Source organism: Scomber scombrus, chromosome 11, assembly GCF_963691925.1.
Source record: "Scomber scombrus chromosome 11, fScoSco1.1, whole genome shotgun sequence".
NCBI classification, from domain to species: Eukaryota; Metazoa; Chordata; class Actinopteri; order Scombriformes; family Scombridae; genus Scomber; species Scomber scombrus.
Genome location: NC_084980.1, coordinates 12,871,444 through 12,888,117, shown reverse-complemented (window position 1 = coordinate 12,888,117; position 16,674 = coordinate 12,871,444). Strand labels below are relative to the sequence as shown.

At 40.9% G+C, this 16,674-nt stretch overlaps 1 protein-coding gene across 1 annotated transcript in view; it reads left to right on the top strand.

The window, feature by feature from the left end:
* Positions 1-15,695, top strand: part of LOC133990296 (potassium/sodium hyperpolarization-activated cyclic nucleotide-gated channel 2-like) — a 32,092-nt gene extending 16,397 nt beyond the window's left edge. The window contains exons 5-8 of the mRNA XM_062428566.1: positions 13,291-13,437; positions 13,637-13,877; positions 13,972-14,136; positions 14,746-15,695. Coding sequence (XP_062284550.1) covers positions 13,291-13,437; positions 13,637-13,877; positions 13,972-14,136; positions 14,746-15,695 — 1,503 coding nt within the window. The remainder of the gene's footprint in view (positions 1-13,290; positions 13,438-13,636; positions 13,878-13,971; positions 14,137-14,745) is intronic.
* Positions 15,696-16,674: the final 979 nt, after the last annotated feature.

The window sequence follows — 16,674 nt, the reverse complement described above, 5'->3', positions numbered from 1 at the left end:
CTGTTGTGGTGTTGGCGCAGAGACCTGAGGGTTATTTATACATAGTAACAGTGCACACTCACACATGGCAGGTGGGAAGACAGACCAGCATGGTTAGAAACAGTCTCACTTGGTCCAACATCTGCAAATGCACCCTTATTGCACCAAATTTGGCTTTGAGCTCTTGGAGATTCACATGCTAGAGTTGATGTTTGTTGAAATGTGACATTGAAATTCAAAATCACAGAATTTGATGTATCCAAAAAGGAGGTGTTTGCATTATACAGCAGAAACACTTCTTTTTTGGTCTGTCATATGCTATGGTTTGAATTTGTGATCCTGACATCACCATCCTTAATTTAATACTGTGGTAGGTCACTAGGAAATGCAGCATTTAAGGCCCCTCACACCCATGCTCCATTGTTTTCACTTATTTTACCTGATTTGATCACAATGTTGGCAGAATGGAAAGAACATGAAACCTTCCTGTTTTTCATGCGTATATATCTCTCAATTTAAACTGAAATTCACTGAAACAATGCATTAGGGTTTTATTATTGAGCACTGTGAGCTGCATTTTATTCAAAAATAAGTTTATAAGATGTAACTCCCAGCAATAGTGGTGTTGTAGCCATTTTGCCAGTGGTCTTGTAGTTCTTTTCACCAAGAGAGAGATATTGTCGCTGTAAGGAATCCACAATATCTCTGACTCAGAATTACAACTATGCAGGTAATATGAATGTTTTTTCCAACTCGATTACTGTTCATGATTATAGTCTGAACGATTTAACGTGCACATGGAATAACTTTAACCTGAGCAGAAATCTAATATTATTAATATATTCACAATTAGTGAAAACACCTGTGTGGGTGTGCACAGCCTGAATTGTTCACTTAGCAGAAATACTGTAGGTGGTCAGTATGATGCATCATAGCTTACTGTTTGCTGCTAAGTGTGAATAGAATTAGTAGACCCTTTTCACAGCAGACATTTGGATAAATCATAATATTAACAACAGCTCCATTGTCCCATAAGTCATGTCAGTGAGTGGGCATGCACAATACTAGAGCCCTGTAACTGGCTCGCCTTCATGGAATGCAGCCATCGTTACTGTGGTTAATTCCACCTGTGTTTTTCCTGCTTTGACAATACAAAATGACTGCTGTGAAAAGGGTCTTTTGGCAATTTCAGATAAAATAGTATAATAACCTTTTTCACAGCAGAGATTTTCACATTGTAGGAAAACTATAGCTGTTGCTAATGACATTAACCAGCCAACATAAGCAAAACTGAAACTGTAGCGGCTAAATGGAATTCAGCCCGTAATTATTTTATTTAATTATTTACACACGGCTTACACATGGCTTGTTGTTGTTTTTTTTTCTCATTATAAATTTATGAAATGTTCATATAACTGAAGAGTTTTAGTGATAGATAGGAAATCAGCATTTAATATAATAATAATAATAATAATTATAAACTTTATTTATATAGCACCTTTAAAAAACAAAGTTTCACGTTTCAAGTGCTTTGACAGACAGGCAAGAAGCAGTAAAACACAAAGCAAGACACAACACAGAGAGGTAGCAAGACTGGCATAAAATAAAAAATAAAATATATAGAAATATATAAAACACTTAAGACAAAGTAAACATAAGATTAAATAAAAGACAGTAGTAATATGCAAAAAAATAAAATAAATAAAAAATAAAAAATAAAATAAAATAAAAAAAAATAAAAAAGACAACATCACATAAAAGCTAGTCTGTAAAAATGAGTTTTTAGTAATGATTTAAAAGAAGATACTGAATGTGTCAGCCTTATTTCCTCGGGCAGGTTGTTCCAAAGCCGAGGGGCCCTGATAGCAAAAGCACGGTCCCCTCTAGATTTCAGCCTTGACTTTGGAACAACCAGAAAGGCCCCACCCGAGGAATCTAAGGCTGCGGGCTGGCTCATACGGAGTCAACATGTCCGTAAGATAGCTTGGAGCCAGACCCAGACGTGCTTTAAAAGTGATCAGTAAAATCTTAAAATCAATTCTAAAATGAACAGGGAGCCAGTGAAGAGAAGCGAGGATTGGGGTGATGTGATGTCGTCTGTTAAAACCAGTAAGAAGCCTAGCTGCTGCGTTCTGAATTAGTTGGAGGCGAGAGAGACATTTTTGAGGTAAACCGGAAAGGAGAGAGTTGCGATAATCTAAACGGGAAAAAATGAAGGCATGAATGATTTTTTCCAGGTCAGAGTGGGTTAATGTCATAATTCAATATACTGTGCATTCCGGAAAGTATGCACACCCCTTCACTTTCCCCACATTTTGTTATGTTACAACCTTATTCCAAAATGGATTAAATTCCTTTTTTCCCCCCCTCATCAATCTACACACAATACCTCATAATGGCAAAGTGAAAAAGGATTGGTATTCACACCCTTTACTCAGTGCTTTGTTAAGGCACCCTTGGCAGCAATTACAGCCTCAAGTCTTCTTGGGTATGAAGCTACAAGCTTGGCACACCTGTATTTGGGGTATTTCTCCCATTCTTCTCTGCAGATCCTCTCAAGCTCAGGTTAGATGGGGAACGTCACCGCACAGCTATTTTCAGGTCTTTCCAGAGATATTCAATCGGGTTCAAGTCTGGGCTCTGGCTGGGCCACTCAAGGACATTCACAGGCTTGTCCCGAAGCCACTCCTTCGTTGTCTTGGCTGTGTGCTTAGGGTCATTGTCCTGTTGGAAGGTAAACCTTCACCCCAGTCTGAGGTCCTGAGCGCTCTGGAGCAGGTTTTCATCAAGGATCTCTCTGTACTTTGCTCTGTTCATCTTTCCCTCGATCCTGACTAGTCTCCCAGTTCCTGCCACTGAAAAACATCCTTAACCGTAGGGATGAATCAGCCAGGTGATGAGAGGTGCCTGGTTTCCTCCAGACGTGACGCTTGGCATTCAGGCCAAAGAGTTCAATCTTGGTTTCATCAGACAAGAGAATCTTGTTTCTGTTGGTCTGAGAGTCTTTTAGGTGCCTTCTGGCAAACTCCAAGCGGGCTGTCATGTACCTTTTACTGAGTAGAGGCTTCCGTCTGGCCGAACTACCATAAAGGACTGATTGGTGGAGTGCTGCAGAGATGGTTGTCCTTCTGGAAGGTTCTCCCATCTCCACAGAGGAACGCTGGAGCTCTGTCAGGGTTCTCTGCCATCGGGTTCTCGGTCACCTCCCTGACCAAGGCGCTTCTCCCCCGATTGCTCAGTTTGGCTGGGCGGCCAGCTCTAGGAAGAGTCCTGGTGGTTCCAAACTTCTTCCATTTACGAATGATGGAGACCACTGTGCTCTTCGGGACCTTCAATGCTGCAGAAATGTTTTTGTATCCTTCCCCAGATCTGTGCCTCGATACAATCCTGTCTCAGTGGTCTACAGACCATTTCTTTGACTTCATGACTTGGTTTCTGCTCTGACATGCACTGTCAACAGTGGGACCTTATATAGACAGAAAAAAACCTTTTTTGCTATGTCATTATGGGGTATTGTGTGTAGATTGATGAGGGAAAAAAAGGAATTTAATCCATTTTGGAATAAGGCTGTAACATAACAAAATGTGGGGGAATTGAATGGGTGTGAATACTTTGCGGATGCACTGTATAGGCCTGTTTTACTCTCAGAAAATACAAATACTGCAAACATATGGTATATTGAGCCATTGTTTAGTTTTAGTTCATATCTTAAAAGATGTGTCTACTATTAAACGGGCTCCCTTTAATTTATCACGGATTATGCCTCTAAGACATTCAACAGAAAGCTGACTGGTCACATACTGTAACTCTTCACAGATACACCTCTTGCATTAATAATCAGCTCTTAATGGCTTCACAGGGGGGTTTTACATTGAGTCAGCTCTCCTCGCTTGAAGTGGGAGAGACTAATCTCAATAAGCGAGACAGAGAGCAGACAGCAGTCTGGGTTCTTAGGCATGATGTGGCACTGGACAGGATATAAGATTGTTTTCTATGTTCTCCCTTGTCCTCCTCCTCTTCACATTAAAGCGGCTGCCAAAAACATCTGTATATTCTTAGCCAGGCAGCTTGTCTCTGATTGCTTCAATTATCCATAACTACTGGACTTTGCTACGACTTTGCAAAGATAGTGGCCAAAGTGACACCAATGTCTACAACAAAAACAGTGTCTTTTTAGTTGTGCCAAATGATTTTCACAATGGTAGAAAGTTTCTGATGTACAAACCCTTATCAAGAAGGTCTCCTTTGGTTGTCACTCCCTTTGAATTAAAGGATTTTCAGTGTTTCCTTAGAAGCCTCATTTCATTTAATAAGACTTTGTACTATGTGAGACCCCACAGTGTTGTTCCTCCCTCTGTACACATCTCTGAATTGAAGACAGACAAGACAAGCTCTGACTTACTGCTATCTGATTTTCTTCTCTTCGGTGAATGTGCTTCATAATATAATGAGGCGATTTAGCAGGGAAAGAAGTGAATGAATTATACATCCACATGGCCGTTTGGGATGAACCCGAATTAGAATTTCCAATGGAGAGAGGTTGTGGGATGAATGAGTAGGAGGAGAGGAGAGGAGAGGAGAGGAGAGGAGAGGAGAGGAGAGGAGAGGAGAGGAGAGGACAGGACAGGACAGGAGAGGAGAGGAGAGGAGAAGAGAGGAGAGGAGAGGAGAGGAGAGGAGAGGAGAGGAGAGGAGAGGAGAGGACAGGACAGGACAGGAGAGGAGAGGAGAGGAGAGGAGAGGAGAGGAGAGGGGAGAGGAGAGGAGAGGAGGGGAGAGGAGAGGAGAGGAGAGGACAGGAGAGGAGAGGAGAGGAGAGGAGAGGAGAGGAGAGGAGAGGAGAGGAGAGGAGAGGAGATGAGAGGGGAGAGGAGAGGAGAGGAGAGGAGAGGAGAGGAGAGGAGAGGAGAGGAGGGGAGAGGAGAGGAGAGGAGAGGAAAGGAGAGGAGAGGAGAGGACAGGAGAGGAGAGGAGAGGAGAGGAGAGGAGAGGAGAGGAGAAGAGAGGAGAGAGGAGAGGAGAAGAGAGAGGAGAAGAGAACAAATGAGAGGAAAAGTAATAAAAGGGGAGGAAAGGAAAGGATAAGGAAATGAAAAGGAAAGGAAAGGAAAAGAAAGGAAAGAAAAGGAGCAAAAAGGAAAGGAAGGGAGAAGGGAATGATAAAAGCGAACGGTCATATTGGGTCACCAGTTAATGGGCTTAAAAGTAGGAAAAAGTAATCAAAGTCAAAGATAAAACTCTCAACTCTCAAATAAATTTCCTTCTGAATGACAAATCACAAAATGAAATGACTTCCAAAAACAGCAGTTTCGATGACAAAATGTCAGTGGAACGTTTCTCTGCCACATACACTGTCACCAAAGTGACACAGGAAATGGATGTCATTTTCACTCTCATTTGGGTGTTTGTCAGTCTCCTCTGGGTGCTGTGACGCACTGGCCAAATGCTTGGTCCCTCTCCGCGGTGACACTGGAGAGTTTGTCAGGTTGGCCTGGTGACAATCAATACGGCGCATTGTGAAGTGGCTCTCAAAGTCAAGTCATTAAATACCACCATCTAGGTCCAATCAGATATGCTTTTGCTGCCTCATTCATTCAGACATAGCCGAGTCACTATCCACCAGCATGAGCTTTATGTCTAACCACAGCTGCTCAGTTGCTGCATCTCAGCGGGGGGAGTGTTAGGTTTCACCTCGCTACCAGACTGCCTCACACCTACACTTTGTTCACAATCAGCACTTCCATCCTATGAAAGGCACACCAGCTGCAGTGTTAGCTTTGACGCGTCAGATAAAGAGTTGTGACACAGGGTCAGCTCCTCAGGCCACGCTCCATCTGCAGATGTCAGGAAGCAGAGTCACTCATGCAGGTGAGACTTTGTGTTGTGTAACTCCATCAGAGCAGTGCAACCACCCCCACCCAGGAGACTTTTTCTTATGTTGAATAATTCAAATATTGCATGTTTTGGTTATTTATGTTTATGTTTATGGAAGAAGAAAAAAGTGTGGTTATCAATCAGGAACATGCATTGCTCTGGGCATAGTGACAATACTTTTAATGCCTATTACTTCAGTGCAGTGTGTAATCATGATATACCAACATCCCTATCCCTATTCTGCAATAACAGTATGTGGTGTAATGTTAAACCTACATACAGTGCAGAAATTATGCAATTAAATTGTTCTTGAATTTTAAATAGAACAGGGATTATCTTTTAGCATCTGTTGTGCCTCCTGTGAGATTCAAGCACTCTGTATGTAACCATTATACACTGCTATGATGAAAACTATGAAAACTTTAAATGCACACTAAAAAGCAGTGGGTTCAAATTGTACCTAGTTTGGGTCAATAGAACACCAATGCAACACTGGGTTAATGTTACACAGAAAGCCACTCATGACAAGAGGTTGTTGTGACCCAGTTTAGTGTATTTTTTAATTTACTGTTGGGTTATTAACCCAAACTGAAGCTTGTTATAATCTACTCAATGTAGTAAATTTATGTGTTCAAAAGGTCAACACGTTCAAAAATCCTGGAGTGTATCCGTGTGGACAAATAAAATAGCGTGTTACAGTAAGTTCATTTCAGCGCCACCATGTATTCAGTGCCCGTTAAGGCCTTAGCTAATCAGGGAGGGACACTAATAACTGCTGTATCAATCAATCAACCAACTAACCAACCAATATTTATAAAGCACATTTAATAAAGTGGCTTTAGCCCAATGTGCCAAATATAACTGATGGACATCATGACACAAAAGAGAAATAAACAAGTGAGCAAAGACACAAAATAGCAAAGCAACAAATAAAAGAATGAAGCAACAGTAGAAGAACAAAACAACAAATGACAACGCATCTTCAGTAAAAGCCAGGTTAAAAAAGATATGTCTAAGGTTTGTCCACAGAGGTGAAGTCCCTCAGGTCCTCAGGTAAATAGTTCCAGAGACTAGGGCCACAGTGACCAAAAGCTGTCTCCCGATGTGTTTTTGTTGGAAACCTTGAGATGACGAGGAGGCCAGCTGCACAAGATCTGAGCCATCTGATAGGTACATATCTAAAAAGCATGTCTGAGAGATAAACTGGTACCAGATTCAAAAACTAGTGAGAAAATCTTAAAAACAATTCTAAAACTGATAGGCAACCAATGCAATGACCTTAAAATATGTGTTATATGTGCTCTCTGCCTGGTTGTCGTCAGTATTTGGGCTGCTGCATTCTGTTGGCCAAGTTGTAGGAAGCCAGCTTTTTTTGGTAGACCAAACAAGAGAGCATTGTAATAGTCAAGCCTAGATGTTATAAAAGCATGCGTTAGTTTTTCTGTGTCAGTCTGAGAGAGAAATGTTCTAACCTTGACAATGTTTTTAAAATTTTACCTGGTCCTTGGTATGAAGGTCTAAGGTCTAATGACTGACGGGGCACTGACAGTTGCTCTCTCTGGGCTTTTGTCATATATAAATTCCACTAACCTATAAGTGGAGCTAAAACCATCTGGGGAAACAGAAATGTATATGTATAGTTGGTTGTAATTTGCATAGCTATGAAACTCAAATTTATGCTTTCTGATGACATCGAGGCTAAAAAGGACTGGACCTAAAATAGAACCTTGCAGTACCCATGGGTTGTGTTTGTTTCTATGAGGAGTAATCACTCATTGAAACAAAAAGCCTAGCCAGTCAAATATGATCTAAACCAACTTAGAGACCAACCCCGTTTTCAAGTCGGTGCAGTAGGATTTCATGGTTGACAGTTTCAAAGGCTGCACTAAGATCTAGGAGAACCAGGAATGAGACGTTATTTGAATTGGTGTTAATTCTTATATCGTTCACCACTTTAACCAGTGCAGTCTCTGGGCTGGTGGTGGGCTCTGAAACCTGACTGAAAAGTCTCAAAGATGTTGGATTTAATGAATGTATTTAAGTATTCAAGAGCAACTTTTGCAAAAAAATATTTGGAAGGAGGTTTAGTATGGGTTGGCAGCTACTAAGAACTGAGGAATCTTTTAAAAAAAAATTTTTATACTTTGAACAAAGAGTGGTTTACAATACTTAATTCCTCTGACGGGCAGACATTATCCAACCTTGTGTGATTAATCTTCACTCTAATTGTTGTTATCTTATTTCTGAAAAATGTTCACTCTTAGTATTTGAGAAAACAATCACTGGAGCACATATAAGTGGGATTTATCAGGTTGTCAAATGGTTGTAAAAAGGACCCTATGATTGTTTTGGGTCTTATTTATGAGTTCAGGGAAGTGAGTCTCTCTGGCATTTCTCAGCACTTTATTACATTCTGCAAGGTGAGTAGAATAATATAGTGGATATGAAGTTTACTTTTCCTCCATCTGGGCTTAGCTCGACAATTTCTTTAAGGTTTGTTGACAGTCTCAGCTTTTAGTTTTAATGGTGCAACAAGATCAATAGTTGTCTGGACTTTTGTATTTGACTTATTTACTAAGGAATTTACAGATGAAGGGAGAGTTTGGAAGGGAAACATATTCATGTGCATAATGAAGCTCTCAGCCATTTCAGGTCTTTTCTTTGCAGTGATTTCAGCATTAACCTGAAGAATGGCCACTGACACACTGAATTCATTGCAATAATGATCAGATAAAGCAACATATTGAATTAATAACATTTCAACAATTTGCCCCTTAGTAACTACCAAAGAGATGTTGTGTGAAACAAAGATCTTCTATAATAGAGTAATAAAATCAATGGCTCTTGTGTCATTTATGTTGTCTATATGTAAGTTAAAATCACCAACAATAAGAAATTAATCATTATTTGTATCTACAACAAGGTCTAAGAAATCTATTTAAAACTTGAAACAGTCATTTTGGTTCTCTGTATACAATAATTGTATGTGTGGGTGACACACACATCATTAAATCATACATTTAAAAGCAAACTGTGCACTTCCTGTAGGATTTAGGTCAGTGGTGTCAGCGTGTGATTTGAAGGTCTTGATAAGACAAACAATTGAGTTTTGGTTTGATCTTTCTACGACATTCCTATCAGGCGTAGTGGCCGTTTTACTGTTTCTAGGTGGCGCTAGAGAGCCAATTTTGGGTTATTTTTTCCATTTTATCAAATTTATGGCCAGACCTGATGTGTGTGTTGAATTTGGTCTGTCCTGGAGCATGTTTAGATGGTCAAATTTAGGGTCAAAGTGGCATTAGACTCTCCTCTCATTCATTGTCTATGGGAGCGTTTTGGCGAGGGTTTTTGGGCACTTGACCTTTGAGGGCTTCTAAAATCCAAACCGGACGAGTAATGAAAAAGTTGTTCAGATAGTTTGTGCAGCAGGGTGTGCTTAGTCAGCTATTTAAGTTTGAAGCCGCCACGATGAACGCCCTCGGACAAGATAGCGTTTGTAGCAGGCCAAGAATCATCAAAAATCCCACATGTAACAGCAAATTGTTCACTTCCTGTTGGATTTAGGTCAGGGGTGTCAGCGTGTGATTTGTAGGTCTTGATAAGACAAACAATTGAGTTTTGGTGTGATCTTTCTACAACATTCCTATCAGGTGTAGTGGCCGTTTTAGTGTTTCTAGGTGGCGCTAGAGAGTTCGACGTTGTTTATTTTTCCATTTTATCGAATTTTTCGCCAGACCTGATGTACGTTCCGAATTTGGTGAGTTTTGGAGCAGGTTTAGGGGGTCAAATTGAGGCGCAAAGAGGCGGTAGAATAATAAAAAACGATACAAATTCAATAGGGTCCTTGCCTCCAGGCAAGGGCAGGACTCCTCTGGAGTCCTCGCCCTCTTGCCTTTCGGCTCGGTCCCTAATAGGTCTTAAGCTTGGGCCAACACCTTCTCTGTCACAATATGTACATCATTTAGTACAATAAACAATACATTTGTGAGTTTTTAGCTGAGCTTGTTGTGTGTAACACTAGGTCAAAATAACAGATTGCTTCTGGGCAAAGTTAATCCATTCTCGTATTGGTGCTATACTGACCTAAACTGAGTAAAATGTTGACCCAGTGATGTTTCTTGTGCAGGCTAGACTCATTGTAAAAAGTGATACCAGGACAAATTTGGGCAAATATTAGGACAAAACTGAAACCTTAAAAATATGGTGTCTCTTTTACTTTAAATCTGTTCAACAAAGTGTTACATCTTTGAAAACGTATTATTAAATTAATTGTTAGTCTGATTATCAAAAATACCCAAATCTCCAAAATTGGGGTGGGTGTTACTAGATTAAAAGTGTGTTCCCATCCATATTGAGTGAATGGTGTTGGACCTGTAGCACTTTTTATATAATTCCCCAATTTTAGTACAATGCAGCACAATAATATTCCCTTAGTGTACAGCCAGGTGGTCAAACAGAGTGTTCTTGACTTGTAAATTAGCCACCTTACCTCACTCCAATGTAGTACGTGTTTCATTTGCTAAAGACCAGACTCCAGGCAGAAAACAGCTGAAATAAGCAAGAACTGAAAATGGTTTAGGAACAAACCTGGCAGAGCATCACAACAGAAGATACCAAGCAGTATGTTGATGTTTATGGGTCATAGAGTCCAGTCAGTTATTCACTGCACTGGATTTGCAATGAAATATGAAATATGTAAGTTTATGTTGTTTATATTGCTTAGTTTCTGTCTTCTGAAATAGGGGAGCTGTTTATAGAGAGAGCTTTAATTTCTACAGTTCAGCTGATGTGAATATAATCACCCTCAAATTGAATCTGAGAGTCAGCGCTTGAACCCCAAATCTATTATTTCAGTTCACAGACAACACAATAAAAAAGTGTTCTAATACTCCCTGACGGCGCTGCAAATACTGGAAATCAATGCTGTAGTCTCAACAATTTTCTTACTTATGTGACCCAAATTATGTGAAATAGCAATTACAGCATGGGGTCTGTTAAGTTTAGTTATTCAGATTCAGTTAATTTTATTATCTGGAATTACAATGTCATTGGGTCACCAGGATGGTTTTCATTTCAACATGAGTTACTGCTCTGTTGTCATAAAGCCAGCATCCTTCCTGTGTACACTTTTAGTATTCAGTTAGCCTGAAATCACTGTGTGCCAAATGTTCCTCTCTTTTTTAAACAGAGAGACAGTCTGTTCATCTCAGATAGTAAACCATTTCCAGTCTTGGAGTATATCTGATGCTCTTGATGATAGAGAGCACAAGGAACAAAGTGCGAACAGGTGGACTTCATTGTTTTGTACAGGACACGCAGATGCTGACACAATATTATCTGTCGCAGACATGAATCTGGGACCTTGCAGTAGTGCGGCAGTGTTGCTACTATGTAGCAAACCTGCTGAAGTCATTGTCAGCCACTGTCAGGGCACGTCACTTGATGCCAGCTGACAGTTTTTGCAGTGTTAATTCAACAGACAGTAGTTTTAGAATCGACGGGATATAAAAGGGTATGGAGGATGACTTCTACAGCCCCTGAAATTTGTGAGTACACAGTATGTGCCAACTGGTTGAGCTGTCATATAGTCCTCTCAAAATTGGGTTTCGGACAGCTTTATGGGTGCAGGGTAGAGCTGCAGTCTTATGAAGCTCTCCATCTGAGCTGTGTTGAAGTGCACACAGTCTGACAGCAAAGTACAAGGAGAAATCTTTCTCTCTCAACAGTTTACCATTGGTTCTGTTTACTGCCACATCTATCTTTCCTCTGTCTGCAGCCTGGCCACGTAGCCTTTGATTTTTCAGTGGTCACTTTGGATGGATTGAGATTAGCATATCTCAACAATAGAAGCTGATTGTTTGTGTTGTTGCCGTGTTGGACCCTTCACTTTCTATTGATTTGGCATTGATCAACTTCTACAGAGCATTGATCAAAGGGACCAGTATGTTCATTTCAGTTGACAGCTGAAGGGCATGTGCTCGCACTGTTTATGTGGTTGTTTGTATTGTGTTTGTTGACACACTGGAGGAAATACAGATACAATACTGTTGTTTCATCCTCAGAAACATACATTACAGAGTACGGAAACCTTCCCATTAACTTCAATGTGAAAGTGTATCCAAACCTTTGACTGGTACTGTATATTACTTTTCTGTAAAATGATCTGCTCACCATGTTTTCAGTGAAATTATTTTATTTCATAAACAAGTATATTAAAAAAATGTGTGACAATGTTGCTGAGTAGGTATTATATATGTATATACACGGTCGCCCATAAAGTTGGAATAATTTTGTTTTCAGACACATTCCTCATTTTATTTTTTTATTTATACACATCAGTAATCACCTTTGACCAGGTACAATGAGATTCATCATTGATTGATTCGTCATAATTTTGAGAATATATACACTTTATATCACATTGTCAAAATCATTTCATGAGAAGAAGTAAAAAATATTTTATTCCAACTTTATGGGTGACAGTGTATATATATATAGACACATATACTGTGTGTGTGTGTGTCTGTAAATGTGTGAAGATATGGACACACACGATCTGATCCCTTGTACTTTGAAACTTGTGTAACTAATTGTTGTATTTTTCAAGGTTAGTAGGAGACTTTGTCTTTTGCTCACATTGTTCTTGTATTCTATTTGCTTACTTGTTTGTTTATTTTAAGGATTAAGGCTAACAATATAAGTTATTTACTGTTGGCAAATCCCATGAAAAGACCAAAACAAACAACACCTTAGTCTGTCTTGTATTATTGTCTGCCTAAGCTGCCTGTGGCACTCACCCCCAGCTCAATGCCTCCTGAAAATATACATCAACAAATACTGTATATACTTTCACTTGGTTAAATAATAACAGCTGGGCTCTGTAGTTTTGAGCAAATATTACTAAAACAGGAGTAAATATTGCTTTTGTTGGTACGATTTTCAGCTGCAGATTTGGTGCAGCTGCAGGACTGTGTATGTTGTATATACTCAAAATAAACTACAGTGCCCGTGTTCATCATAATAGAGATATCTGTCACAGAGTGCAACAGTGTGGCTCAGTGATGTGTTTATAATAGTTTTTGGACAATAACAGGGGCATAGAAGCTAAAGTATATGAGACTTTGGTTACACAGGCAATACCTTGTAATAGCATTAATTTGTTGTTGGTTGTGGTCTTTTCATTTGATTTGCTGACGAGAAATAAGAAGTATAAAGCATATAACTGGACGTATCCTTTCATAAGGACAATACAGATACATTTTGTTCCAGAGGAAAAAGAAAAGCCTTCATCTCTGTTAAGGCGATTATAATGCAATAGTAGAAATGCTGACTGTGGATGAATAAAAAGTGGATTTTTTTCTCATATGATTTAAAAAAAATAAATAATACACCTTGCATTAACAGAACATTATCTCTGTCTGATGTGTTCCCTCTTAGTACAAACAAGTGGAGCAGTATATGTCCTTCCACAAGCTTCCTGCTGACTTCCGACAGAAAATCCATGACTATTATGAGCACAGATATCAGGGCAAGATGTTTGATGAGGAGAGCATCCTGGGAGAACTCAGCGAGCCTCTAAGAGAGGTAGGACAAACAAACATACGTGCCAATTTCCACATATATTTCAAATTTGTCTGTTACCGTGAAATAGAAGTAGTACTTTTATTGTGATCCTAGTTTCACTGAGTGTTTCCCACACTCAGCCTCAGTGTAGTGCTTCAGTTCCATATATGACACTAACTTCTCTTTATTTGTTTGCATCAAACTTTGTTTCCATTTTTAGGAAATTGTTAACTTCAACTGTCGCAAGCTGGTGGCTTCCATGCCACTGTTTGCCAACGCAGAGCCAAACTTTGTGACCGCCATGCTGACCAAGCTGCGTTTCGAAGTATTCCAGCCACATGACTACATTATAAGGGAGGGCACCATTGGGAAGAAAATGTACTTCATCCAGCATGGAGTCTGCAGCGTCATCACTAAGGGCACCCTTGCAATGAAACTCTCTGATGGCTCATATTTTGGAGGTAGGATACACTTGGTGGCTTTGTTTTGATGCATTATAGTGGTATTTTTACCTTCTTTTTTCAAGCCGTTGCACTTTCTCTTCCCTTGTTTCAGAGATCTGTCTATTGACGAGGGGTCGACGAACAGCCAGTGTCCGAGCAGAAACTTATTGTCGACTCTACTCTCTCTCGGTTGACCACTTCAATGAGGTGCTGGAAGAGTATCCCATGATGAGACGAGCCTTTGAGACTGTTGCTATTGACCGTCTAGACCGCATAGGTAAAGAACAACAGCAAAAATAAGCAAACTATAGATTCACAGCCAATCTAATTTCGGAAGACTCATTCAGTTCACGTTGATCAGAAAGTTGATTCACGGATAAAAAACAGCAAAACGGATAAAAGAGACAAAACATCAGATGAAAATGATGGCAAATATCCGAATTAAATAAATCTAGAAATACATATTACGAACATTTTACACACTAGAGCGCTTTACACACTAAATAGCATCCGTATAGCCATTATTAGTCTCTGAATGCTCCTATACAGAAAACAAAAAAATTATTGTGCTCAGGAAATGATTCCACAATATTCATGTTGCAATGCAGAGCTGTGCTGTTCCCACAGAATGACACGGAACACCGTAACAGTAGATGAGAGAACAGGGTGACACGTCCATTTTCCTCAGGGCTTGTTCGACCAGAGGATGTACCTGGTGTGAAGGACATCACATGCTATATCTAACTCATATTGTTCTCCATTTCTAAATGCTCGTGTTTACACATTTTTATGCTTTGTTCTCTATTTGTCCTCTCTGTGCTGTCCTTTCTTTTTTCTACTTGTACCTCGTCTTTTAAAATCAAGCCATGTTTTTTTCCTTCTGCAGGTAAAAAGAACTCCATCTTAATGCACAAGGTTCAGCATGATCTCAACTCTGGTGTCTTCAACAACCAGGAGAACGAGATGATCCAGGAGATTGTCAAGTATGACCGTGAAATGGTGAAGCTGGTGGACCTGCAGCGGCCACGGGCCATGTCTATGACCCCGTCCATCGGTGGTATCTTTGCTCCTCCTGGCCAGTCGCAGACAGGCTCTGCTATCGCCACCCTCCAGCAGGCTGTGGCTATGAGCTTTTGTCCCCAGATGGCGAGTCCTTTGGTCGGTCCAGGGACTCTGCAGTCTCCCCGTATGGTGCGAAGATTTCAGGTGATGCAGAACCTGTCCAGCCCAGTCTCCATGTCTCCTCTTCAGTCTCAACCCCCTCAGACACTTGGAGGGATGTTTGGATCTGCAATCTCCAGCCCACCTGTCCAAAGCCCGCTCGCAGCTTCGGGACGGACTTTCCAGTATATGGCAAGCGCAGGACCCTCTGGATCCCAGTTGTCCCTAGTACAGCACCATGCACCCAGCCCAACACAGACCCAGCAGAGGCCTGCCTCACACAAGAGCACCCACTCCCTTCATGCAGGCAGCTTGAGCCAGGATACCCGTGCCCTGTCTGCCTCCCAGCTTTCACTCCCCCAGGAGGGAACACCACAAGCTGCCTCTGCAGCCCCCAGCCCTCCGCCCTCCACGCGCACCTCCAACACCTCCATCGGCCCTGCTCAGCCCCCTCACCCCAGCCTGCCCGGGCCCTCAGGGGTGGGGAGATCAGCGGGTGCGCAACAGAGGGTGGCCTTTGCATCCACACCTCCTCCCAGTGGACCTGCTGCAGCAGGGGCAGTAGCAGCAGCTGCTGGATCAGGACCTCCAGACTCTGGAGTTCCCAAGAAAGATTCAATTGTCAGCCTTCCAGAGCTAGACTCTGCCAGATCCCGGCTGTCTTCCAACTTGTGACCCTGGTAGAGTTCAGGAAAGAGGCCTTTTTTGTAGGAGAATATGTTTGTTTTAGGTCAGTCCAGCTGATCTGTCAGCCTGCTAAATGACCAATCGGCTGCCCGTGCCACCAGTCAATCGACGTGGATGCACTGTATGCTGGTGTCAGCAGAAGGAGAAGAGCAACTCAAAGTCTTGAGACATTTTGGCTAGGAGGAGTCTATACAATTAAACTAGTATAACTATAAGGTGGAACTGGTCTAATCTACTGTGCCAGCACCTTTAGTCTTAGTATCACCCCTTACACACTGCTTCCAAACACCTACTGTATATCGCTGTCTTTAATGTAAAGATATGAAGAAAAGTACTATTAATGTAACATTTGCATACTGTGTAGAATCCATGCAATGCAATCTAGCAGGAGCTGGACTTAAAAATGAAAATCAGGGACTTGAGGTCAAATGACAATGACATTTTAAGCGTTTAAAAAGTGTTTTGAGTGTAATTTTTCCGTATACGCTGTCGTAGCAAAAGAACACATTGCTCTTCATATTGTTTAAAATAGTAGTGAAATTAGTGTTTTAGACCGCTGGTCGATCTTACATCGATGTGTAAATATTTGATGAAAAAAGTATGGAAGGATATTATATTCATTGTATCTACCCAAACCAAAGTTGAGCTCGAACACAAAGTCTGGTTGTGTCTGTATCAACTAAAAAAGAAACATAGAAGAAAATGCCATTTATTTAACTGCCTTGATTCAACGTTAGAAGCCATATATTTGGTTTGTGTGTATGTATATACGTGGGTGTAAGTTTGTGTGCGTGAGTTTGTTGGTATGTTTTGGTTATATTTTCAGAGAACGGACTCACACACTCTGTACACGGCTCAAGCGCGATTGGTTTGACTTGCTGACGGTGGCACTGACCCGTTTTCATGAAACATCTGGGCAGTGGTCAGCTGTTTGGTCAGCATACTGATTGTAACCCTGAAGGCAAAA